The sequence below is a fragment of the Carassius carassius genome, chromosome 3, assembly GCF_963082965.1.
Source record: "Carassius carassius chromosome 3, fCarCar2.1, whole genome shotgun sequence".
Lineage (NCBI taxonomy): Eukaryota > Metazoa > Chordata > Actinopteri > Cypriniformes > Cyprinidae > Carassius > Carassius carassius.
Genome location: NC_081757.1, coordinates 21,670,135 through 21,697,167, shown reverse-complemented (window position 1 = coordinate 21,697,167; position 27,033 = coordinate 21,670,135). Strand labels below are relative to the sequence as shown.

General features: G+C 42.4%; 1 protein-coding gene across 2 annotated transcripts in view; it reads left to right on the top strand.

The window, feature by feature from the left end:
• The first annotated feature begins 17,069 nt into the window (after positions 1-17,069).
• The window catches only part of LOC132123329 (T-cell immunomodulatory protein-like), a 142,581-nt gene continuing 132,617 nt past the window's right edge, over positions 17,070-27,033 (top strand). Inside the window, exons 1-6 of one of the 2 annotated variants that reach the window (XM_059533885.1) lie at positions 17,070-17,305; positions 17,608-17,692; positions 18,524-18,657; positions 18,824-18,881; positions 19,141-19,215; positions 19,322-19,416. In XM_059533885.1, the coding sequence (XP_059389868.1) occupies positions 17,128-17,305; positions 17,608-17,692; positions 18,524-18,657; positions 18,824-18,881; positions 19,141-19,215; positions 19,322-19,416 (625 nt within the window). In that variant the 5' untranslated portion in view covers positions 17,070-17,127. The remainder of the gene's footprint in view (positions 17,306-17,607; positions 17,693-18,523; positions 18,658-18,823; positions 18,882-19,140; positions 19,216-19,321; positions 19,417-27,033) is intronic. The other variant, XM_059533892.1, reaches the window with a different exon arrangement.

The following is a 27,033-nucleotide window of genomic DNA, read 5'->3' as shown; positions in this document are numbered from 1 at the left end:
CTTTGTCTTAGGAGTTCAATAGAAAGTCTCTTTCTTGGGTGCCCTCCTATAAATTTGTAACCTTGACTCGGGCCCCCAGAGTGCTGGTGACCTGCTTTAGAAGGTGTGTGTGTTTGTGCATAGGATAGATATGTTTTGAGAATGTCTATAATTCCGTTTTTACAGGATACTGAAATTCAATGAAGATATTGTGAAATTGTAAAAAATATACAAGGTCAATAAATCTTTATATGTCAATGTTTTTTTTTTCCCCCTAAAACATTTCAACCTTGCTTTTCAAGTTAAAAATTACATAAAAATTCTGCATCCTGTGTGCTACCTCAAATCAATTCAGGACTGAATTGGAATTTAAATGACATTCTCAGTTCAACTGTTAATTATTATTATGAATGACAAACAACCATGTCTGTTAGAGACAGAGTAAGAAAATGACAAAGGAAAATAAACCTAAAAAAAATATTCAAGTATTTGGTTGTCCCAACCAGTGTTGGTTCAGTTATTACGAAGGGAAGGTGCAATACCAAACCAATCAGACACTGCCTAGAAAAGGTCATGCATCAAAACCTTCCGTCTGAACAAAAATGACTTTTATTGTGTTTTTATGAAGATTTTTTGTCTTTGTCACAATATGCTTTCTTCAAAGCATCTTATTTTGTGTTCAACAGAAGACACCGAGGTTTGGAATGACATGAGGCTGAATAAATGATGACAGATCTTATTCTTGTTTTTGGAGGGAAATCTGCCTTCAAATGAAAGAAGGAAAGACAATGCAAAACACAAGGAAATACTGCAAGTGAACCACTTGGGAGAAAGTTCATTTTTAGGTAGGAAAATTATTCAGAACACAAAGCCAAATCACTGAAGCAGCTAAAGAACAAGATAAATGTTCTTCAACAGCCAAGTTAAAGAGCGCGCAGGGCAATGTTTGGTCATAACATCTTGGACTCAAAGTGACTTTGAACAATCCCCCAAGAGGAACCTGGGCTTTAGCTCCAATATCTTGTTCAAAGTCATAAAGGTGGGAGTTTGTCATTTCCCCCTTACAGAGTTTGAACATATAACATTTAAGCTATCCAGTGTCCAGTACATCCCTGGACATTAAGTTCAGCCTAATTTTGTCTTTCAACTGAGCTTTGGAAACTGCAGTGTAAAACAGCAGTCCACTATTTTGAGCAGTGGAACAAATGTACCTGGATCAATGGGCCAAATTGCTCCTGATCAGTGTGTAAACATGCTTACCTCAATGTGATTAAAGCTGTCACTGATACAAATCTATCAAAAGAGTGAATACTTACGCTACCCTTTAATGGATTATTTAATTTGTGTGTGTGTGTGGGGGGGGGGGGGATTGGGGTCTTTTACACTTACCAAGGCTGCTTTAATTTGTTGAAAAATACAGTAAAAAAAAACATCCTTATGAAATATTACTTTAATTTAAAATAACTGTAGGAATAGGATCATCAAGAACTTCAAGGAAAGAGGTTCAATTCTTGTAAAGAAGGCTTCAGGGCATCCAAGAAAGTGGAAAGTGGTCCTAAAGAGGATTCAGCTGCGGGATCGGAGTGCCACCAGTGCAGAGCTTGCTCAGGAATGGCAGCAGGCAGGTGTGAGCGCATCTGCGCACACAGTGAGGCGAAGACTTTTGGAAGATGGCCTGGTGTCAAAAAGGGCAGCAAAGAAGCCACTTCTCTCCAAAAAAAACATCAGGGACAGATTGATCTTCTGCAGAAAGTATAGTGAATGGACTGCTGAGGACTGGGGCAAAGTCATATTCTCTGATGAAGCCCCTTTCCGATTGTTTGGGGCATCTGGAAAAAGGCTTGTCCGGAGAAGAAAAGGTGAGCGCTACCATCAGTCCTGTGTCATGCCAACAGTAAAGCATCCTGACACCATTCATGTGTGGGGTTGCTTCTCATCCAAGGGAGTGGGCTCACTCACAATTCTGCCCAAAAACACAGCCATGAATAAAGAATGGTACCAAAACACCCTGCAACAGCAACTTCTTCCAACAATCCAACAACAGTTTGGTGAAGAACAATGCATTTTCCAGCACGATGGAGCACCGTGCCATAAGGCAAAAGTGATAACTAAGTGGCTCGGGGACCAGAATGTTGAAATTTTGGGTCCATGGCCTTGAAACTCCCCAGATCTTAATCCCATTGAGAACTTGTGGTCAATCCTCAAGAGGCGGGTGGACAAACAAAAACCCACTACTTCTGACAAACTCCAAGAAGTGATTATGAAAGAATGGGTTGCTATCAGTCAGGATTTGGCCCAGAAGTTGATTGAGAGCATGCCCAGTCGAATTGCAGAGGTCCTGAAAAAGAAGGGCCAACACTGCAAATACTGACTCTTTGCATAAATGTCATGTAATTGTCGATAAAAGCCTTTGAAACGTATGAAGTGCTTGTAATTATATTTCAGTACATCACAGAAACAACTGAAACAAAGATCTAAAAGCAGTTTAGCAGCAAACTTTTTGAAAACTAATATTTATGTAATTATCAAAACTACGACTGTAGTTACTTTTTTATGAAAGTAATGCATTACGTAACGTTCGTGTTACTTTTTAAATCTGGGTTTTAATATAAAAAGTTCTATTTAATCTTCCACACCAAAATCCTCAGGCTGAAGGAAATTTAATTTTACTTATTTATTGCAGGTGTGCGTCATATTGTGAGTTGTTTTATTTTTTTTTTGTGAGTGAGTGAGAGGAATTAATGCATGTTCACATTGAGTCTAGAACTAAAGTAACATCTTACTCCCGATTTCTCTCAACATGGGGACAGGAGAGCTTTCAATCAATAAATGGGAGCACATTACAGCAGCACAAATGAAGGGGACATTCATTCAGAGCCATCATTTGTTATGTAGAGTTTGCTTCAATTCAAAGAGACAGTGCAGGGCTGGGGGGTAAGGAGACACTGGGGGGAATTAGTCAGAATATTAATATACTCTGCAGCCAGGATTACTCCGGCTCCCATCGGAAGAATCCGGCAATCCAGAAAGGGTGATAAATACATCTTCATCTGATTAGGCCTTGTACTGTGTAACTGCGGTTGATGCCAGAAGGACTGAAAGGAAGACTGCAGTTGGGAGTCTTCCAGAATGTTTCAGGGAGGATCAGTTGAGAGATCAATTAATCTGGTATTACTGCCCATTTGCTCCTGTGAAAACCTTAAATTACTAATCAAGAAAATCTCATTTGCAGTCATTTCACAATTGGCCATGGCATCCGGAGGATCACCTGTGCATTAAGTGTCTTAAGAAAAGAAGCGAAATGACATTTTATTCACATGCATCTTTAGCATGAGGGATGGAATGCATCATAGCACTCTAGATGCAAGTTCTTTGAAGACGGCATCTCTCTCATCATCTATCAGCATAATGCACCTCTAAATCAACCCTTAAAACTGCACACACAAACACAAGGTTTCCACTAAGAAGCCATTTTTATACACCAAGAAGAAAGAAAGAAAGAAAGAAAGAAAAAGACTCTTTTGCCCATTAAAAGTTAAAGCTTGTTTTCTACAACCTTAATCTTGTGGAGGCAGGGGAAAGATAGCAGCACTGCATTCACAACAAACAGGCCGGAGAGGAGAAGAAGAGGAAATGAGAAGCACTGAAGCATGATGTCATTACCACATAAATAGGAAAACCCAGAAAGAGAGTGAGAAAAATTGAAAAATGAGAAAGACCCGAGATAAAAATGGCAATAACCTTCTACAAAAAGTTCTGAATAACATACCTTCCATTTTGCATGTAATGTGCTGCATTCATATACAGTACTTATAGTAAGCTGAGACGCATTTCAGCTCAGATGAAGAGTCTACCAAAACCATTACAATCCGAATTATGAAACTTACCACATTTATTTATTATTGTAGAATTCGTCTCGTAGGGAATGACATGGGGATTCGCTTTCAAAACGGGATTACCCTGTGCTAACGCTGTACATTTGTCTGCTTCAACCATGACTCATTCAAAAGGATCATTGAAATGAGAAGCATCCTCTCTGTCACTCTTTTCTCTTTGTTCTCTCTCACTTCCTCTCTCTCTCTCTCTATCACCCCGCAGAGCTCTCATCTCAGGGTTGGCTGTCTGGGGATTTTAAATGAGCTTTAGGAACAGGTTGAAGTCCGGATGGTGGAAAGAGATTGAAAACATAGATTTCATGTATGCAGTGCTCAAGAAACAAGGATTTTCCTTCGTTTTTGTGGAGGATGAAACAAGTTCACAGAGTATTCTGCTAATGAGCTGAGAGGTTGAATCAGGCGTGCTAGACAAAACAGACACACCATGCACACCACTTTCCTATAATATTTTCAAACAAGCAGCTGGAGTCTGTGTCCTTTGTATTGAACCATAAGGTCAATCTGAGCTGTTTATGTCCTGCATTTTTTGCAATAAGAATTAGACAGACAGCTCCATGTTCCACTCTTCACAGTTTGCATGCATATAAATGTAAATAGGGCACAGATCTGGTGGGGTCATATTCTCTCTTGTCCTGTAAAAATATCTTTAAAAACAAGACACATTTAAGAATGAAATCTCTAGGATCCATTTCCTAATGCTTTTCTCAAACTGTTTACAGTGAACACAAGTGCAGTTTTTGTAGGCCCTTTAAATCATTTTCTATTGCTTTGGCACAAAGTACATTGTATGACTACATCTTTCAAATTGCATGAATAATTTTCTCACCGAGGCATAATGACCACCATTATACTGTAACCAAGTACCTACATACCAATTTGCTACATTTCTACAGTAGTAGCATAGCAAACTTTATTCCACTGTTTTTTCCACATCTCGGCACTGCACTGCATCTTGATATGTCCAGAGCATCTTTACGATTTGGTTTCTGCGTATCTCTCTTGCAAACACTACATGCGTTAATCAGCGGATGGGGCTAAACAGGCAGTGACGTAGAAGCAGGCGTTGATGATCTTCTGCAGAGGAGGTGTTTAGCCACACTTTTACATCATAGAGTGGTACAGTCGTTTTGATAGACAGGCTTCAATATAAGCTGTTTTTAGACTAACGATATTAACAATATTATAATATAAATATAATATTTTAAAATAATTTTATTTTCTTTTTTTGCAATGCATCAGCACAAATATCAGTCTGCCTGCCAGTGACACTAACAGGATCCCCCTTACCTTTGGGAATGACCAATCATTATGACATCATCAACAAACCAGCAATCTACAAGTTGGAGATAATTCTAAATCAGTGTTTACAAATAACACATACATATAAACTCAGCTAAATAACCCCCCCCAAAAAAACCATTAACAAGTGGCCGATATTTCTTCATCTTTAAGAATTAATAGAACTATCAAGAAAACTCTTAATCTTCCATTAGCTGTTTCAGCTTTTATAGCAGTATTTATTGTCATGTTGAAGACTGAAATTGAAAGTGAGATTAGGTGAGAGGAGAGGGAGAAAGAGGGTAGGCAGGAAAAGAGATGAGTATTGATTAAGAGAAAAATGCACAGAGGAGCTCAGCAATGAGAAACCATACTAGCTCCAAATGAATCTTTTAGTGCTTGGACTCAACACGTTTGTTGGGTATTATAATCAAATGTAATGGTTTGGAGAGTTTCTGAATCCTCTAATTAAATTAGTAAACATCTTGCAATAATTAAATTATTTTTAAATATGAGTAAACACCAGTGCACTTAATACACAGATCAACTATATTAGAGAAAAGAAGAGTAACTTTGCAATTTGTATACAGCTTGACACCTTAAATGCATTGCTTTATAATTTTGTATTTGTAATTAAAATGTGTAAAAAGGTGGTGCATCTAGATTAAACCGCAACAAGACCGAATGAGGTTAAATGCCTCATTTAAATTCCATAATAGAGTGCTCAAAAGATGTTCTCCAACTATTCTGAGCCAACCATTTCATAAAACGCTCAGATCGGCCTCAATTCTTAAACCTATATGAAAAAGTAAATTACATCCAGGACATAAATTCTCACCTGCGCTATAGTAGCGGTTAAGTTTCTCCCAAAGGGGCTCATCCTCCTGGTGCAGTAAGTATAGCTTAAGGCGTCCATATATGGAGCCTGATCGTAGAAAGCAAAGACAGATGTTAAAGAACACTTGAATCAGCATAGATCTGATCCTTATCTCATCTTTAGATGTAATTCAAGTATCCCTGGATGGAAGTGATGAGCACACTTCAAAGTCAGCATGGCTTCTTGATGATGCTACTATAGACTACTGACCTGCTAGAGGCTTACTTTGGGCTATTTAGTATGCCAAGGTTGAGCTGACTCACCAAAATCAAAATGTGCTTCATTTAGTCTCTGTAACCCTAATGGTTTTCTGTTCCATTTACAATGCTAAGAGCAGCAAAATGTAGATTTACTGGGGTGCAAAGGCAGCTAAGCATGCCAGGAAAACAATCAAAGCAAAATGCAAAAGACTAAAGCTATTGTTCTCCAAATGCATATATCAAATTCAACGTCATTGCAGACACACATAGCTTGATTACAAAATTGAAGGCACTGGCACAAACTCTGTGAATAATGGAACCTGACACCAGTAGATTCAGCTTTTTTTGCGAGGAGTGAAATTCAGGGGAACCCCATCAACTGGAGCACTATTTCAGACACATTTAACTTTGGAGCAATTTACATTTTAATAGAATTGACCCAGGGTCAATACCTCAGGTACTGAAAATTCACATTTCCTAGCAAATTAGCATAATTCCCATCAGCTTTTAAGTAGCAGGGACAAAGCCATCTCTTTTTAAGATAACTCCAGCTAAGCAGTGCACATCCAATAGGCAAATGAAAGATACCCTTCATTTTAGTTTCACCACACTGATATAAAAGTAACTTGCCTCGAGAAGCATACAAACCCTCTGTTAACAGATCTGATCAGACATTGACAGAAAGAGATGAGCAGTACTGGACTGCATTACTGATTTCATTAATCACAGAGGATTAGGATTATTTATGCCTTTACATCCGATGGAATATTACAGATGAAAAATTAGAATTATTATTTGCTGCAATGAAAAAGAAAATATATTAAGCACCAATTTTCAATTAGGCATCAAACAGTCTGAACTTAGAGTGTATGAGTGCATTGGCTTTCAAAAATTAAACCGTCATACTTAGGGTTGGGTATCAATTGGGTTTTATTCGATACCGGTGCCATTTCGATACTTTTAAAATGGTACCGGTGCCTAAATGGTGCCTGAACCGATACTTCTATAAAAAAGGATAACCTTAAAGAACATTAAAAATATTTAAAATAAATCCATAGCATTCACAAGCTCCTTGGAGGCTTTCATTTCCAAAGCTTCCCTTACTCTAAGGCTAATAAATGTATTTCATGATCTGGGTCATTATTTAATACAAAACCACACATAATGTTTCTACTGTATCTCTGTCAATCACTCTGATATTTAGTTAAAATGAGTGCTGTCTGTCCCTGTCTTTAATCAGTTCTGTGAATGACTGGATGGTTATTCTTTATAAAGCAGCAACAAAGTCGTTTGTAAAGTAGTCTTAGGCACATTAGTATTTTCACCCCAAAAAAGGGTTTTAAGCAAGTTATTTATATATTTTGCTGTAGTATGTCAGTAGGAAATATCAGTTTACATTTCCAAACATTCATTTTGCCATAAATTTTAATAATAATCTAGTGAGATTGTTCAGTGCACAAGCAGTCTGACAACAGACTGCCTAAGACTAAGACTTTTGCACAGTAGTGTATGTATAAAGTACGTACAATTAGATTAAGTATATTTAAATAAGTGTAATTAAAGTATGTGTTAAGGTCTAGATTGTCGCTGGAGGAAACAGCTGCGTGTGATAAGCGGTGAACAGCGAAAACTTTACAGTAGATGAGAAACCGATTACTCCCCCGTTACCTTTGGTAAACTGTATTTATGTCAAAGAACGTACTCGGTTACTAAACGTAACCTCGGTTCTCTCTAGAAGAGCGAACGAGTACTGCGTCTTAGCTAAGACGCTATGGGAAAAGTCTCTTTTCACGAAATACTGAAGCAAAAAATTATCCTTAATTTTGTATTTTTGTAAAGCGCATTTGCAGCAGTACACAGCCATAGGCGAGACGGCTCGTTCGCTCATTGGCTTGTTCTGCGGCAACTGCACAGCCTATCGAGCGCAGGCTGATGCAACATCAGACCAATAAGGGCGCTTCGCGCCCTCCTTGCCACTGGGTGTGGCCCAACCTATAAAAGGAGCTCGAAAAGGCTGACTCACCTGATTTATTTCATCGCCGAAGCAAACCAGAGTGAATCGTAGGCATGGCAGAGAACGCAGTACTCGTTCGCTCTTCTAGAGAGAACCGAGGTTACGTTTAGTAACCGAGTACGTTCTCTTACGAGAGTTCTCTCGTACTGCGTCTTAGCTAAGACGCTACGGGAACCCAATGTAAAACGCCGTGCGCGCAGGGATCACACACCAATAAACCTAAAGCAACGCCCAGGATTTACAGTGCACAGTCACCTGAGGGACTCACAGAGAGTCCAGGGCAGAAAAGGGAAAAAGCCCTCCGTCCTATATCTAGCAGCATCCTTAGATGCGGCAATATAACATCACACAGCCGAGGCAAGGCCTGACCAATGTGGCAATGCGGGTCTTACGCAATACTGCCCATATAACAGTCGGCAGCGCATAGCGCTCATGAACTCAGAATTCCCCTCAGGGCCCTGATTCGACTATACCGACAACAGCCTTGCTTGCAAGGCGGGGACCTCCAGGTTATAGAACCTGATAAATGTAGACGGCGAGGCCCAACCTGCCGCCATACATATATCCTGCAAGGAGATCCCAGTAGACCACGCCCACGACGAGGCGATGCCTCTTGTGGAGTGTGCTCTGACGCCCAACGGGCACTTAAGGCCCCTGGAAGCGTAAGCTAACGCTATGGCATCAACTATCCATCTGGATAGAGTCTGTCTCGAAACAGCCATTCCCTTGGAACGTCCACCGAACGAGACAAACAGCTGCTCCGTCTGCCGAAAGGCAGCAGAGCGAGACACATAAGCTCTTAAAACCCTGACAGGGCAAAGAAGACTCGAGTCTCCATCCTCCCCTGACACCGGCAGGGCAGACAGGGCAATAACCTGAGCCCAAAACGGTGTGTTGAGGGATTTCGGCACATAACCATGCCTAGGTTTGAGTATGACCCTTGAGTCATTGGGCCCAAACTCCAAGCATGACTGGCTCACCGAGAGCGCGTGCAAATCACCCACACGCTTCACAGAAGCGAGAGCCAACAAGAATACTGTCTTGAACGACAGATGCTGAAGGCTAACCGATTGGATAGGCTCAAAAGGGGGACCCTTCAAGGCCTCCAAAACCGCCGCGAGGTCCCATATAGGGACTGACGGAGGTCTGGGAGGATTCAGCCTCCTAGCTCCTCTGAGGAACCGGATGACTAAATCGTTCCTTCCTATTGACTGACCGGACGCCGTTTCAGAAAACGCCGCGATGGCCGCCACATAAACTTTGAGCGTGGATGGGGCTCTGCCCTTATCCAACAGCTCCTGTAGGAAGGAGAGGACCTCCGTCACCTCACAACTAAGAGGTGAATAACCTCGAGCTGTGCACCAGCTGGAGAACACCGACCACTTCGAGGCATACAGACGTCGTGTCGACGGAGCTCTAGCCTGAGTGATGGTATTTAGCACTCCCACTGCGAGATCAGCGGGTAACCGTTGAGCGCCCACACATGGAGGGACCACAACTCCGGTTGAGGGTGCCAAATCGAGCCCCTGGCCTCCGAGAGGAGGTCCCTCCTCAACGGTACCGGCCACGGGGCGACATCTGCTAACTGCATCAAATCTGGGAACCATGGTTGGTTCTTCCAAAGAGGTGCTACAAGCAGTATTGAACATCTCGTTTCTCTCACTCGTTCTATCACCTGCGGAAGGAGGGAGACGGGAGGGAACGCATAAAGCGGGCAGCACGGCCATCTCCGTGACAGCGCGCTTCCATTCTTGGAAAAGAACGCGGGGCAGTGAGCGTTTTCGTGGGACGCAAAGAGGTCCACCTCCGCCATGCCAAATCTCTCCCAAACAGCCGGACTGTTTGCGGGTGTAGAGACCATTCGCCTGTAGGAACATTGCCTCTGGACAGCCTGTCTGGACCCAGATTCTGCAGTCCAGGCACATGCACTGCTCTCAGCGAGCGCACGTTGCGCTGAGCCCAAACCAGGAGGCGTTCCGTCAGCCTGCACAGGTTTCGGGACCCGAGACCGCCCTGGCGATTTATGTAGGACACCACGGACATGTTGTCCGAACGGACTACGACGTGGTGATCCTTGATATGGGGACAAAAGCGAGTCAGCGCATTCTCCACTGCCAGCAGTTCCAGGCAGTTGATATGATGGAGCTTTTCCCGTTCTGACCATAGGCCAAAGGACGGTCTGCCTTCGAGCAGCGCTCCCCATCCCGAAGTGGAGGTGTCCGTCGACACCATTTTCACACTCGGGGAAGTCCCCAGGCTTACACCTGATCGGTACCAGCTGTTCGCTGTCCAAGGTTCTAGAGCCGCAACACAGCTCTGATCGACCTTGAAATGCAGCCGGCCAGACGCCCACGCTCTGCGCGGCACCCGAGCCTTTAGCCAGAACTGCAGGGGGCGCAAGCGGAGCAGGCCCAGCCGCAGAACCGGAGATGCTGAGGCCATGAGACCCAGCATCTTTTGACAGTGTTTGAGCGACACGGTCGCGCCGCAGCGGAAAGAACTCGCTGCGCGCTGAATGCCCATCGTGCACTGTGGGGACAGGCGCGCCGTCATGGAACACGAGTTCAGAACTATACCCAGAAACAGGATCGTCTGACTGGGGTTCAGCGAACTCTTCCCCCAATTGACACTGAGGCCGAGCTTCTCGAGGTGATCGAGTAAAACGGCCCTGTGGTCCACGAGCTCCGCTCGTGATCGGGCCAGAACCAGCCAGTCGTCCAAATAATTCAGCACTCGTATGCCTCTGAGTCTGAGAGGAGCGAGCGCTGCATCCATGCACCTCGTAAACGTACGAGGAGCTACGGACAAGCCGAATGGCAGGACTGTAAACTGGTATGCCTGGCCCTCGAAGGCGAATCTCAAATATCGCCTGTGGTTTGACGCTATCTGTATTTGAAAATACGCGTCCTTCAGATCTATTGACATGAACCAGTCCCCTCTGCGAATCTGCGCGAGGAGCTTCCTGGTCGTGAGCATTTTGAAACTGCGTTTCATCAATGCCTTGTTCAGCTGTCTTAGATCCAGTATGGGCCTGAGACCCCCGTCTCTCTTGGGCACCAGAAAGTATCTGCTGTACAGCCCCCCCTCGCTTTGAGCTTGAGACACAGGCTCTACAGCCCCTTTGCTCAACAGTTTTGATATTTCGGCACGAAGTATGTGTGCTACTTCTGTTTTGACCGTAGTTTCGACGCGCGCTGAAAAGCGCGGTGGGCGTCGAGAAAACTGTAGCGAGTAGCCTCTCTGTATAATGCCTAGCACCCAATCCAAAACCCCTGGAAGCGCTGACCATGCATCTGCATGAATGGCTAAGGGCTGGATGCGAAACTCGCTCTGTTGACTGGGCAACGGCGGCACTCGAGTGAGCTGCGCATCTGAGGCGGGGAGCGCGCTGATCACAGTGGGCAGATCGCTCTTCCTCGACCCCGTTCCGGCGCTTAACCGACTGGGGGGAGGCTGAACGGGTCCCGTGGGACTCGATATATCTGCGAGTAACCGTGGGCTGCATGTGTGCACATTTACCACTTTCAACTCGCTGTCTGCCTTTGCAGAATGTACGTGCACGGGCATGGTTTTTACAGAAGCCCCGCGCCGTATGTGACATAGTGTATGTGGGCACTGGGAAGTGGGCACGTTTACTATGCGGCGCGCTCAACCGATCTGTGTCGATTTTATGTGCGCTAGCCCTGTGTGCAGGGCTGTGCTTACATGTGGAGATGGGCACTGGGTAGTGGGCATCGTCACTGCATTTATAGCACCATCGGCCGTGGCCGGACGAGCGTGCACGGGTTTCGTTTTTACAGAAACCACATGACGCGTGTGACATAGTAATTGTGGGCACTGAGGGGTGGGCACGCTTACTATGCAGTGTGCGCGACCGACTTGAGTCGACATTATGGGCGCAGGCCCTGTGTGCAGGGCTGTGCTTACATGTGGAGATGGGTTACTGAGGAGTGGGCATCGTCACAACATTTATAGCACCATCGGCCGTGGCCGGAACACCAGAAAAAACACTCTTTTTGTGAAACATCTGGGTAGCCGTGATAACGGCTTTTGAGTGCAGGCAAACGGGCACTCGTGCAGGCTTGCGCATTGCAGAAGACACTGAGGCAGTCACAACTCTTGGAACTGCAACAGCGGCGCGCTTGGGTGGGAGCTCGGCCGCAGCGGAACTCGAACACCGGCGCTTTCCCAGCAGTGCTAGGATGCTTTCGGGGCTTCTGGCTTCACCGCAATCCTCTGCCGCGTCTCCCGTGGCGCGGGGCGACGGCTTGAAGAGCGAGAACGGGGTCCCGAGCTGCGTTGCTGACGCTGTCACGATGACGCAGCAGGAGGCGGTGGGCGTGACTGAGAGCTCTGTAGGGCCGGTCTAGAGCGGCTGGCTGCAGAACTGGAGCGCTTCGGCAAGAAGTGCTTGAACGCCTGCAAAGCTTTCTGGTCCTCGGCGAATCTCTCCACAAAGTCGTTGACGGAAGATCCGAAGAAGCCGGCAGGAGTTAGCGGCGCGTCAAGGAACGCAGCGCGCTCAGACTCCTTGATGTCAGAAAGCGTCAGCCACAAATGCCTCTCAGCCACCGTAGCGGAAGCCATAACCCGTCCCATGGCCTGTGCAGCAGACTTAGTAGCGCGGAGGGAGAGATCCGAAGCACTCCTCAGATCCGCGAGACAGATAGCTTCAGGTCCCATCTCATCCAGCTTGCGGAGAAGATTGCCCTGGAAAATCTGTAGCGTAGCCATGGTGTGTAACGCAGAAGCAGCCTGCCCAGCAGCAGAGAATATCCGTGCGAGCAGCGATGACGTCATGCGGCATGCTTTGGATGGCAACGCCGCCTTAATCCGCCGTCCAGCAGAGGGCGGGCAAAGGTGCGCTGCTATAGCCTGTTCCACCGGCGGAAGTGACAGGTAGCCTCTGTTCTTAGCACCGTCCAGTGTGGAGAATGCTGGCGAAACAGATGAGCGGATTCTCGCCGAGAATGGAGCGTCCCAAGCTTTCGCCACTTCTTCGTGAAGCTCAGGAAGAAAAGGGGCGTGCTTTGAGCTTGAGGAAGAGCGCTTATCTGGAAGATAGCTACCATCCAGCCGGGAACGTGAAGGGGGCGCTGGTGCAGACCACTCGAGGCCGAGGCTCGCCGCGGCCAGCGAGAGTACAAGCATCAGCTCCTTATCGATATCCCCCCGTCTGCTGGGCCTCTGAGCAGCGGGCGCGAGATCCACGGAGCTCGCCCAACCCTCACAGCCCGAAGCAAGCAGAGAGCACGTGTCTTCTTCCTCCGACGCGGGCCTGAGATCCACTTCCTCAGATGACGCGTTGGCAAGCAGCGGACGCTGAGCATCGGGAAGCGATGCAGGGGAGGCCGGCGAAGCGGAGAGAACCGGCGAGCTCGGCCGAGCTTCTGGTAGGCGCTACGAGCGGCGCTTCTTACGGCGCTGCGGCGCAGCGGATGATGCAGGCTTCGAGAAGGATGCCAGGCGAGTCCTCAGAGTCACCATAGGCATTAACTCGCAATGAGGGTATCCGCCGTCAGCGAGCGCGAGCGCAGCATGGTCCTCACCCAGACAGGAGACGCAGATGACGTGACGATCTCCTTCGCTGAGCGGGGCTCTGCACGAGCCGCACGAGGGCATCTTTAAAAAGACGCAGCTCTTTTGTGACCGTAGTTTCGACGCGCGCTGAAAAGCGCGGTGGGCGTCGAGAAAACTGTAGCGAGTAGCCTCTCTGTATAATGCCTAGCACCCAATCCAAAACCCCTGGAAGCGCTGACCATGCATCTGCATGAATGGCTAAGGGCTGGATGCGAAACGCGCTCTGTTGACTGGGCAACGGCGGCACTCGAGTGAGCTGCGCATCTGAGGCGGGGAGCGCGCTGATCACAGCGGGCAGATCACAGGGTATCCGCCGTCAGCGAGCGCGAGCGCAGCATGGTCCTCACCCAGACAGGAGACGCAGATGACGTGACGATCTCCTTCGCTGAGCGGGGCTCTGCACGAGCCGCACGAGGGCATCTTTAAAAAGACGCAGCTCTTTTGTGAATGTGCGTCGCAGGGCGAAGACACACACAGGATATAACAGAACAAGGATGTAAAGGATATGGGCGCCGGATAGCGCAGCAGGAACGGCAGTGGAAGGCGGCGATGCCAGCGGCTTCAGGATGGCTCGTCCTGCTGATATGCTCTTCCAGGCGGCGCTTGCTTCCTCGTGATCCAGCGATGCGTGAGCTTCGCTGAAGAGATGAAAAATCAGGTGAGTCAGCCTTTTCGAGCTCCTTTTATAGGTTGGGCCACACCCGTTTCGGTGGGAAGTGGCAAGAAGGGCGCGAAGCGCCTTTATTGGTCTGATGTTGCATCAGCCTGCGCTCGATAGGCTGTGCAGTTGCCGCAGAACAAGCCAATGAGCGAACGAGCCGTCTCGCCTATGGCTGTGTACTGCTGCAAATGCGCTTTACAAAAATACAAAATTAAGGATAATTTTTTGCTTCAGTATTTCATGAAAAGAGACTTTTCCCGTAGCGTCTTAGCTAAGACGCAGTACAAGAGAGCTCTCGTAAGAGAACTGCACAGATACAGATATTCTGACAATCTGTCGATAAACACACACCGTTTCTATTTGAGTCCACTTGTGCAGCTCCTTCTTATTTCTAAAGTAACAAGCGTCTTTTTCTATGAACTAATCACTACGCCCCAATTTACCAAGTTTCCGTAATTTGCGATGGACATTCACTTCATTGGCAGTGTTGGCCATTTTTCATTAGGTAAACTCTACGTCAGGCTTCTACTAGTTAAACTACAACTTCAGTGTAATTCAGATGGTTAGCAAAAAATAGAGACAAAATACTAATTACATGGAATCACACAGTGAGATTTTCTTCAGGCATGGTTACTGAATGGACATGCAACAAATTAAATTATGCGCAATTGAAAGATGATCTGGGGTCTCATTTATAAAACTCTCCATAGATTTCATCCTAAAAGTGTACGTAGGCACAAAAGCTAGATTTTGCTTACACACAAAAGTTTGCAGATTTATCAAATCATGCGTACGCCAGAACCTGCGCAAAAATCCCATTATAAATCCCAGTCAGAGGAACATTGTGCTTACGTGCATTTCCACCTCGTTTCCTCCCCGAAATAACCATATATAGAGCTTAAAACGCCTAGTTTTACTTTGCATAACCTCATCTGCATATCAATTCCATGCTTATTCCCACCACATGACACCATGTTTAACACCGAAACATTAAGGAAATGTTTTATGGGGTCTATAATGCCATTTGTGCCTTACACATTAATTGTTATTGCAAAAAATTACCCAGTATCCTTGTTATGTTTTATAATAAATATATGAAAATATCCATAAAACAAAATGGTTTAAAGTTGTTCTCAGATCTATTTTAGAATAGAGTATACTCATCTCATTCTTTTACACTGGCCAAATAGTACTTAAATTGTTTTAAACAATTTAAATACAATTAAATGTATGCAGTTTTGCTGATGAACATCTTTTAGCTATTTTTAGTGGAAACAGATAGGCCCATATTTATTGCAGTGTAAATACAATTGTCTGATTCGGCTCGTCACTGACAAAGTATTTTAAAAAGGAAACATGCAAATCTTATCGTTTTCTCCTAGTTATATCCTTCAAACATATAGGCCCTAGTGGTATTTTTTATTATGTTGTATAGATGCCTTCACACCCCATCAGCATCTCCATGCAGCTGCAGTTGTACAGTAAGCAATTATCATTGGTCCTATACCGGACAATGGACTGTTCGACCACTGAATCCAGCAGTGTCCACCATAATATCGAAGTAGTGCTCATCAATGTTCTCGCTAAAAATATTTCTCATAACATGTGATCTGTAGTTTAGTTTAAAGATAAATTATTGTGCACGTATAGCACTCCACGCTGTTATTAAAACATAGCATACCACAGAAAAATGATGTATTCTATTGTTAATAAAATGATGTAATTATGTTTTTTTTTTGTTTTTTTAATTTAAGGGTTTATCTCCATTAATGCGAGTGGAGTATTTAATGTAAAGGTGTATATCGACATGAAAACTGTTTAAAATCCTAGTTTACTTCATTACTTTTCCCCTCCAGGAAAAAAAGTTTGAACGCATGGTCTAGAATTTCTGTACGGGTGCGTATGTATTAGTAGTATGTAAGTTTATTTTTCATGAATCACAATATGTGCGTGGAAAAATTGTGTGTGCATGTTTCTATGCCCATTTTGTGCGTACGCAACGTTTATAAATGAGACCCCTGGTATGACTGACATCAGGGGATGAGATGATAATTAAAATGTGTGAAAATGACCATGACACCACTTAAACTACAATGCCAGTGCAACTTTCAAGGTAATAATGACTGACGCTAACAAGCACTGAATTAAGAGGGTTAAAAGCCTTTCAAAAACGTGAGACATTCAGGGGAACGATGTCTTTTAAAGTGCTACTCCTTAAACATTCAAAGCCTGAAGCTCAGTGTGCAGTAAGTCCCTAAATATAGCCTAGCCCTGATCGGCGTAGACTTCACGCCTGACCTTTGGGCTCTGCTCTCTTCCACACAGACAGGACAACTCATGTTAATGCGCTTCTGCAGCACAATGGATCAAAATGCCCTGAGAGAACAAATGCGCATTGCTTAATCGTGCTCAGTGCCATGCATCACATACATCCAAACCTGATCGCTTAGATCTGGCTTTGAACTCCAGCAGCTTCCAGCCGACATTCGCTAGGCTTGTCATATATGACAGCTAAATAACAACATCAAACTCGCACACTGCAGGTTAGCACTCACACTGTCGCAACGCCTATATGTACTCCGCTGGCTGCCGTAGAGCGACATGCCGTGTTCCGGTTTGTTGTGATCGAAGCTAGCAGCAAAATGTTGCTGTCATGCGCTTGGTTCTTGACGTTATTATTAAATTTTGTGGGACAACATGTCACGTTTGCATTGCAAGACGTTACTGCTGATTTATTTGGCCAGGAGAATGTTGGTACTGTAGCGGCGTTCGGTGACTTTAACTCTGATAAACAGACTGACATTTTCATCATCAGGAAGCGTAAGTACAGTTCTGCTAGCTGACGTTAAGATTATTAATGTCTCAAAATTATCCCTTTTAAGTTGAAATTAAGTAACGTAAGATTCTGCTATTGTACAATATTTGTGAGATTTAATGAGATGTCCGGATGTTTTGTATAACACAGCTCTGTCATATATTGTTCTCAGTGACGGGGGGTGTGGCAAGATGCATCCTCTGTACTCTGTTTTTATGTAACGTTAACGTTACTGTTTATTTATGTGTGTTATTGGTGCTGAACACACTGTTTCTGTGTTATTTCATCAGAATATTGTTTCTTTCAGATTCTGAGTTGGTGATTTTCTTGGCTGATCTTAAAGCTCCTTATTTCAAACCTAAAGTCCATCTGACTAAAGAGGCTTTCCCTAGGTAAGAATACACACTCACACACACTAATAAAGCCTACTGTATCACGTTCGTTACATGAATTTCTAAGGCCTCTAAAATTATTGCTTGATCAAAACCCTGCCAAAAAGCACAATCTTCTGTATGCATTCTGCCACCTGACTGACAGTTAATCATTTTTAATAAGTGAACAGACTTTTATCTCAATTCTAAAAATGTTTGGCGCCTTTGGTACGTGTGTCATGTGTGTCTTTTTTTTTTTTTTTTTTTTTTTTTTTACTTTTAGCTAGTAAGTAAAATAAAAAACTTTGTATTATTATCAATATTTCAAATAAATATTTACTGGACTGAAGCAAACTAGGATTACTTCATTATACATTATTTTTAGAAACATTATATTAATAATGTGTGTATCAAATAAGGTAAAACAGACTTTAAGAATGTTAATTTCTCTCTAATATAATTGTATTGCATTGCATTATGTTTTGCTCCCCAGAGTTAAAATTACTGAGGTTTGATCATAAAACAACATATTGTTGAGAATCATTGACAACTTATGTTTATATACATTTTATGTAGTCTGCTGTACTGTAACAAAAATATCACTGATTTACATTACAAGCTATTAGAATTTCATATTTAATGACTATATACTTAACAACTTCACCAAATAGCATATTTTTGGTCAGTTTGGGCCTCTGTATAAAAATGAAAAAAAAAAAAATTGTGTGTGAGGTCCATATTATCACTATATCATATTGTATTAGCCATAAGACTAATATTTCATATGTCATGTTTTGTAAGAGTTCATTGTGTTGATTTTGCCTTGTTCATGTGTTTCTCTGGCTCTCTTAGTGACTTCAACATAACTTGTGTGGTCCCGGGTGATTATGATGGAGACTCTCAGATGGATGTGCTCGTTACCGGCTACCAGAAGGACCTCTCCAATCAAACAGTCTTCATCTTTTGGGGGCATAACCAAACTTTGGGTAAGGTCATAAAAAATAAAACAAAGAAATAAAAGAAAGTGCTTGCTGTACCATGCTCCAGTTGTTTGGTTTATTCAGTATTTCTGCCTGAACTGATGGTCTAACAGCTATAGAAATGATACTTCAGCAGTGATTTGCACAGTGAATGTTATCTGTTCTCTTACAGACCAGAGTGATAAGGTAGGGCTGAACAGGACCTTTGATGATCAGCCCCTGGTCATGGAGTAAGTGCAGTATATTGTTTTTAATTTAAGCCGGGCATTGTGAAAATATTGTTTCTATATATAATCTTGGTCTTAAACACCTTGCCTTAGGGAATTATGGTGCAGTTGCGGCTTACCGCTGGCTAATATCTTAAAAGCAGCCTCTCAAAATTGAATTGAAATTGCAGTCCACATCCCTTTAGTGTACAAATGCAAACTTCCCTTGTAAAGGTTTCTGCTGTTTCCGAGGTCTAATGCTGCTTCCTCTTTTCCACTACAGCTTTAATGGGGACATGATTCCAGACATTTTTGGATCTGTGGATGGTTCGTCAATGGTTTGCTATCTCAGGAGTAGGTAAGACTGCTTTCTTAAATGTGCAATAGCTTGTTTTTAGTTTTTCTGTCTGTGTCAAGAAAACAAGTGTTCGGTGTATAAAGCATGTTGTTTTATTGTTTGCCAGGCAACTGAAATGTGAGAAGGCTCTCAACTTGACAGTCAAAATGCGCGTTCCTCATTCCAATGCTTTCATTGACCTTAACAAGGACTTCACCGCCGGTGAGTAATGCTACTATGGTCTTTCCTTCACTCTGAAGTCTTTTGAAGTGTCAGAGAAAGTATTGCAAGGTTCTGCTGCTCTGTGGACTGATTTAGAGAATCACTACTTCTCTATTCAGTAGCTTTCAGATAGCATTTCTGTAGAAGCCTTAATGAAGTCCATTTGCCGTACACAACCCTGAATGCTGCTTGATTTATTTATGGATTAGGAATGCTAGGAATACTTGTTTGCTTATTAACACATCAGACACTCAGGTTTATTAGATTAGACCTGTTTCTTATACTGCTTTTCAGAATAATATAATATGAAGTAACATATCTGTTGGGTCATTCCGTGTCAACTCAACTAGAGGTCCCCGGCTCAATTTTTTTTTATTTTTCTAATATTTTTTCTTTAGAAAGATAAACATGTATAGTGATGAAGGGGGGTTCGATTTACAAATGGTTCAAAATGTGAAGTACTGAAACTCTCTTGGTACTTCTGTTGTGTCGTGTTGTGTTGTGTTGTGTTGTGTTGTGTTAGTTTCAACAATAACATCATACAAATAATATTAAAAAAAAAAAATTAATAAATGCAGCCTTTGTGAGCACAAGAGACCTGTTTCTATTTTTAATGCATTATTTTATGATTCCTGCCATCATGGGTGAGTTATAACTAATGACAAATGTAGGCAAATCAACTGCAGTCTGAATATAGCCTGTTACAAAACGCTGTTCCATTTATTTTTTGCATTAATAATGTCATTTTGCTGTCCTGGTGAAAGGCTGTGCCATCATTATAACCAGTGAAGTCAGAAGAGTAGTGCATTTCAGCATCTTCTTTATTGCCAGGTGCCTCTGACTCCTAATGCCCGTGTGTGTGTGTGTGTGTGTGTGTGTGTGTGTGTGTGTGTGTGTGTGTGTGTGTGTGTGTGTGTGTATTTGTGTGTTTTCTGAACCTTTTTAAATCAAATGATCTCTCAAGAGCTGTTTAGGAATTCAAAGACGTTTTTAAGGGTGAAGAGTTTCCTCTTAAGCTTGCCTGTCAGTCACATAAAATTGACTGTAATAGTCCTGTGCTTCTAAAGGCTGGAAACAGATTTAAATGCTCTCTTGCAGAATCCGGTCAACGTCTTACTGTCCATTAGTGTAGTTGAGGCTTAGAGTGGGCATGTGTCTATGTCTAAGAAAGGGTAAAGAGGTCAAAAAGTAATTCACTAACCAATATGGAAAAACTCCATTAACCCATACTAAAACAAAGCCCCTGAGCTGCTATAGCACTTATCTCCCACCCTCTCGGTGGGAGCCTGGCATCAATGCCACCCCCAAACCATCTGGAGGCTGTTCTGCTGCCACACAGGCGACCGTGCTGTTGGGTCTGATTGGCAGACAGGACCAAGAAAGCCTCTCTGGACCTCTACAGCTGCGAGAAAATCACAGCAGATTAACAACAGCCCAGGAGAGAAAAAAGCACACCCACGACAAAATCATCCACCACTTCCTCTACAATTATGGCTGTCTGCTGTGGCAAGAGTTGGTGTGAGCAAAAGACCCTAGTGATGGTGAGTGGAGGCTTTCAAGAAGAGTTCTCAGAAGAGCTGGAACTGAATGCTGTGTCTTGTGGCTTTTAGAAGATGATTTCTTTTTTTTTTCTTTTTTTTTGTAATTTAATGTAATCTTGATTTGCGTGGTCGGTTAATTTAAGTTTTAATGGTCATTTTTGGGTGGCTGGTGTGATTTGATTGTGGATATCAGGGAGAAAACCATACTTAATGCAAATAATTAAATGCAAATAAGCATATAATTGTGCACAGTTTGGCTAGCAAATTTAATTATCTTTATCTGCTTTTAAAACGGACAAATAAATGACTAATAAATTGTTCAAATATGGGATTTGCATTCAAAAGTTTGGGATTGGAAAGAGGTTTTTGAAAGAAATCTATTATGCTCACAGAAAGTTATTTTAAAATGTTTTGAAAATAGTTATATAGTTAAATATTACAATTTATATTTGATATATTTGTTTTATATTTGAATAAATATTTTACAAATATTTTATTCCTGTAATGTCAAAGCTGAATTTTCAGCAGCCATCACTCCAGTCAGTCTTCAGTGTCACACGACTCTTTAGAAATAATTGTAATATACTGATTTGGTGCTGAACAATTATCACTGTTGAAAATGTTAGTGTGGAAACTGTGATGGTTTTTATTCAGGAATCTTTGATCACGTCTAGTGATTACCTACAATATTTTTCTAAATTTTATCTGTAAGTTCATTGAAACTAGTCAATTTAATGTTAACATTCTTCTTAATATACATTGGAATGTAATATAATAGTCATCATTCTATTTCATGTTCAGTAACTACTAATTACTGTGCCTATGTAGTTCATTGTAATAGTACTACATCAATGTTTAATTTTAAGAACATTTTAAACAAGGACACTCTTGATGTCAAATGTAAAATTAATATTCTTAAGCAAAACCATCTGACAACCACTTATCTAGTCCGCCGGCCACCCAGTATTCATATTTATCTTAACTATTTCTGCTCTTCCTTTTGTAACAAAGTTTGTCATGTGGAAGAACATTGTTCAAATTATTTTAAGTTTGAATGAATGATGAGTAATGATGAGCACTTAGATGAAGGACCTCTTTTGAAATCATATTGACAGATTGTTTATACCGGCTTCATGGCTTTTCACTGATCACTTTATATTGCTTCTGTAAGCTTCTCAGATAAGACATGAATTGTTTCCATACATGTCCTTTCTGTGAATGAACAAGTGAGGGTCACCTCCAGGTCACAGCTCAGATTCCGGTTACACATTTGAAAACACCCACCGTATGGCTGCATTAACTAGAAGACATGAAATTACATCCACTTAAGTGTCACTGCACCATTTAAGCTTCAAAAAGTGGAAAGTTCAGCCTTCAGCCTGTCTCTGATTGTAACATCTCCCTCTCGTTTAAGGATCTACAGGCTCTGCATCTGATATCTGGTCCTAGTGGTTTATTAAAATGAACAACCAACAATTAATTAAGACAAAGGTGAATGATTAAGGCCAGTTAAATGTGTCTCTAATGGGCTAACACTGCCTTGCATGAGCAGCTTTGATGGCTCAGGTAAGGCTAATGCACAGCCAAAGAAGCTGTGAAGAGAATAGCAACAAAATAAGCATGGAGAAGCCCCATACATTTAGTAAGTCCCTGTTGCAAATTTTCATTACTTTTTTTATTCCCTTGTTTTTGATGCATCACTCAATCAACATGGAGATGCCACTTGCATCTACATCACATTTTCTTCTTCATGATGTTCTTAATAACCCACAGATTTAGAATGTGCAGCCTTGTTGAAAATAGGGAGTAATTGCCAAATAATTATAAATGTCATTATGCGCAAATATGCACAAAAGACACCAATTCTGCTTTCTAACTGGTTGCTAGGCAACCTTGCATTGCAATGCACCAGACTGCAGCCAATTAGACCTGGAATCTCTCTGAATATGAGCAGCGAGTTAATTGTCGTGCAATGTAAAGGAAACAGATTTTCCACATTAGGGGACTGCTGAAGTGGGAAGTTCGTCAAATCATTATCTGCGGCAGTCTTCCAGACTCTCACTTGCACATTTAGGTTACATTAGGCCAAATGCCTGTGATTGTGCACCGTCCCTTTATTGTTTTTCCTATGGGACTTTAATGCCTTTTCATTTGTGGTTTGCAAAAAGACACAACAATCCAATCAAGCACCCAGATTTTGCAAATGAAGATGCACTCTCTAAAAGGGATAAATTTGGACCTATCAAGATTCGGTGGCAGTCTCATTGTGTGGCACCCTAGAGACGTCTGCTAGATCTGCAAAACATAGCAGGTGGATAACACAACGACTGGGAGTTTCTCCTTGTACAGACCTGCCACAGCTTTACTGACAAATAGCCTGAAACAATGTGGGTAGAGATCTCATTATTTTTCAATATGTATGTCTTCTTGCTGCCTCCCGTTTTTATAAGCAGTAAACATACTCTGAGGAACAGAGCTGATATATAGTGCCTTCCAGACAGTTGACAGTATATCAAAGAGCTAAATTGTAACATTTACATGATAAATAAAAGTCGAGGGAGCAGATTTGTCGCTGAAGTTGTCCCGCACAGTTGATGTCCAATGTTAATCTGTTCCTTTGGGGAAATAGTAGGCATAATTAACAATAACAGATAAGATTGCGCCACCAGACCTAATTAAGTTCAGTGTGTATTAATCAAGCATTTTTAAAAAGGACCGTGACTTTATTTGTCCTTCACTCAATTAGTGGCTGTAGCTAATGGAAGAGTCTGTTTAAATGGATCAGCGTCCCAGAAGACTCAGTTGGCTCTGATTCGTTTTCTCCCACTCTCTGTGTCTTCGCTTTTCTCCTTCACTCTCTGCCACCCCAAGGCCAGTTTTAACCACCCACGTGCTTTTTTTGGCATTTTGTTTGTGCTCAGGGTGCTTGTTTAAAACTATTATGATTACTTGCATAATGCTGCTGCGTTGTCACAGACTAGACATGTACATTAATATTCAGAAACTTGTGCAGAACATATGGAGGCGGAGAGAGATTTCATAATACATACATCCGTTTGTACCTGATGACCAAATGTGTGATGTCTAGGGATGGTTCACCTTCATGCCATTCCAAGCCTGTATTCTTTATATAGAATGAGAGATTTTAAAGATGTTTTTAAGGACAGTTCATAGTGGCTATATCTTAAAAAACGTATATAGTCCATGCTGTACAACTTGTGCACTGTGTTTCAACTCTTTACCTAAATTCATTCCTTCAGACTTAATGTTACCTCTAGACGCTTGCATTCTGCATGTGAACGTCACTTTATTGTGCCATCCCAAAGAGGCTTTTAAATGACCTGCCCAACTCTATCCGAGCAGCTGAATCCTTAGCTATCTTCAAATATTGGCTAAAAACACATCTCTTCCATCTTTATTTGATCCTCTAACTCTAGCAATCTCTGTTCTAATTCTATTCTTTAAAAAAAAAACGTTTTAGACTTTTAGACTTGCAATCTATTAATTTATTAACTGCTTGTTTAAAATGTTTAAAAAATTAATAAAATAACATTAGCTTCTCTATTATTTTTCTATTATCTCTATTCCTTTTCCTTTTTTTATTATACAATTAACAAAAGCAAAAAGGCCTCTAAAACTAACTTGCTCTGTTATTTTTCTGTTATATGTTTTCTTTTTATTATATAATTATTTAATAAACCTTGCTATCATGTGTAATACATTAAGCAAACTGAGACTTGTTATAGCACTTGAGTATCATTGCTCTTTTGTAGATTTTGATTGCTTCCATTGTCCTCATTTGTAAGTCATTTTGGATAAAAGCTTCTGCTAAATGACTTTAGCATTTATACAATAGCTTTGTCACCCTCTATAATATGGTATTATCATGTGATAATTTTTTTTAGTCAGATCACAACTGAATTTTTTTAAATTGATTTCCTAATCTTGTCTCTAAATTTATTTAAATAATAATGTTTATTTAATATTTAATGCCTTTATTATGGCAACAGATATGCAACACATTTTTTTATATGTATTATTTTAATAATTTTACTAGTCGATCAAGTAGCTGAGCCAAATGTTTACCTTGTATAAATAAGAGGTTTCCACCTTTTTAAAATGACATCCATCATAGCAATTTTCCTGTTGTTAAATAAGATATTTAAATATTAAGCATGAGCCTGCTCTGTGATTTGAGAACCACATTTCCAGGTTCGTAGGGGCACACAACTCCCTCTTCCACCATGAAGAAATCATCATCTTAACCTTTCAGTTTTATCACTGAGAAACCATGCAAAATTATATTTTTACAGATGTCCCATGAGAAACAATTACTGTCTGAATCAAGCTGAAGACATATTGTGATCAGATCACTGATAATGTACTTGGAGGTGGTCTGAGACCGATTTTGACCAGATATAATGAAGATGTAAATGCAAATGCATATTTGTTATCCTTATTCAGCTATATGCCGTGCAATGAGATTATGCTGCTGCAATTAATCAAGTACGTCAATTTGATAGTTTTGCTCTTGCAATGTGAATAAGACAACAGAAACTGTGCTTGTGCAATTTATTCCCCCAATTTAATCAACAATATCTGATTCATTTATCAAATAGCAAGCTGTAATAATGTAAAAACTCCATAATCACAAAATACACAAAATAAAGCCCAGGCCCTGGTCCTCTCTCGTCCTTCACTGCCGTCGCTCCTCTTTTGTATCCTTCCAATCTCATCCGTTGCTGATTTCCAATCACTCCACCAGCCTCGCTCCGTTCCCACTGCTCTCGGCCCCGCCCCACTCGTCACATACCCCCATTGCCCCTCGCAGGCTGGGGGGTAATCATGAGACTGCGCTCTACCCCCCCCTCCGGGGGGGACTGCTCAGGGTGACCTGAGGGAACCTGGGGGTAGGACAGACGAGGCAAGAGAAAAGGAGATGGAAGGATGAGGAGCAACAGAGACGAGAGAGGGGAGAGGGAAAAAAAAAATTAGTTCCGGTTCCCAGACGCACTGCCGCTCGGCCCTCCACCAGCTGGGTGAACTCCTCCGCAGTGCCTGGCGGTGGCACTGGATGCCCCTCGGTGGACGGCACGACGCTCCTCCGCCAACCGGTGGACAGCGACGGCTCCTCCAATTTTGGGCAGCCGGCAGGAGTCCCCCGTTCCCTGCTCCTCCCCATCATGGCGGACGGTAGCAGGCTCCAGCCTCCAGGCGAACGGCGCCGACTCCTCCGTTCCCTAATGGACAGCAGCCGCCCCTCCACATTGCCGGCGGCCGGCAGCGAGCTCTTCCGTCTTGGTTTTGGTGAAGACGATTTGGTGAACTTGTTCAAAAAGATCCGGTTACATCGCATGATTCGTTCGCGAACCGGATATCACAAACTGCTTTGTTTTGAACTCTCTCTCACAACAGACACAGAAGAGAAGACAATGCTGAATAAAGTCGTAGTTTTTGCTATTTTTGGACCAAAATGTATTTTCGATGCTTCAAAATATTCTAACTGACCCTCTGATGTCACATGGACTACTTTGATGATGTTATTCTTACCATTCTGGACATGGACAGTATACCGTTCACACAGCTTCAATGGAGGGACTGAGAGCTCTCGGACTAAATCTAAAATATCTTAAACTGTGTTCCAAAGATAAACGGAGGTCTTACAGGTTTTGAACAACATGAGGGTGAGTTATTAATGACATAATTTTGCTATTTGGGTGAACTAACCCTTTAAGGGGGTTATAGTCTTGAAATAATTTTGTCTGTTGATCTTCATCTCCACATTAAAACACGAATCATTGACCTGTGAATGTTCGGCGTCATTTTTTTTTTCTGCATGTGCATTAGGAAATATTAAGATGTTACATTTGTAAACATTTCTCTGCATCCCACAGATTTGCACATCATGTGACTGGAAAGACTTCTTATTTTGTATTCCAACAAAAAGCAGGCAGACGCATAAATAAAATCCTATGAGTGGCCTGAGCATCTAAGCTTGTTAGTGAAATAAGTTGGGCTGCTTTTCCCATTGCTCTGTCTGCCAGCATAATATGAGCAAAATGGAATAAGGAATATG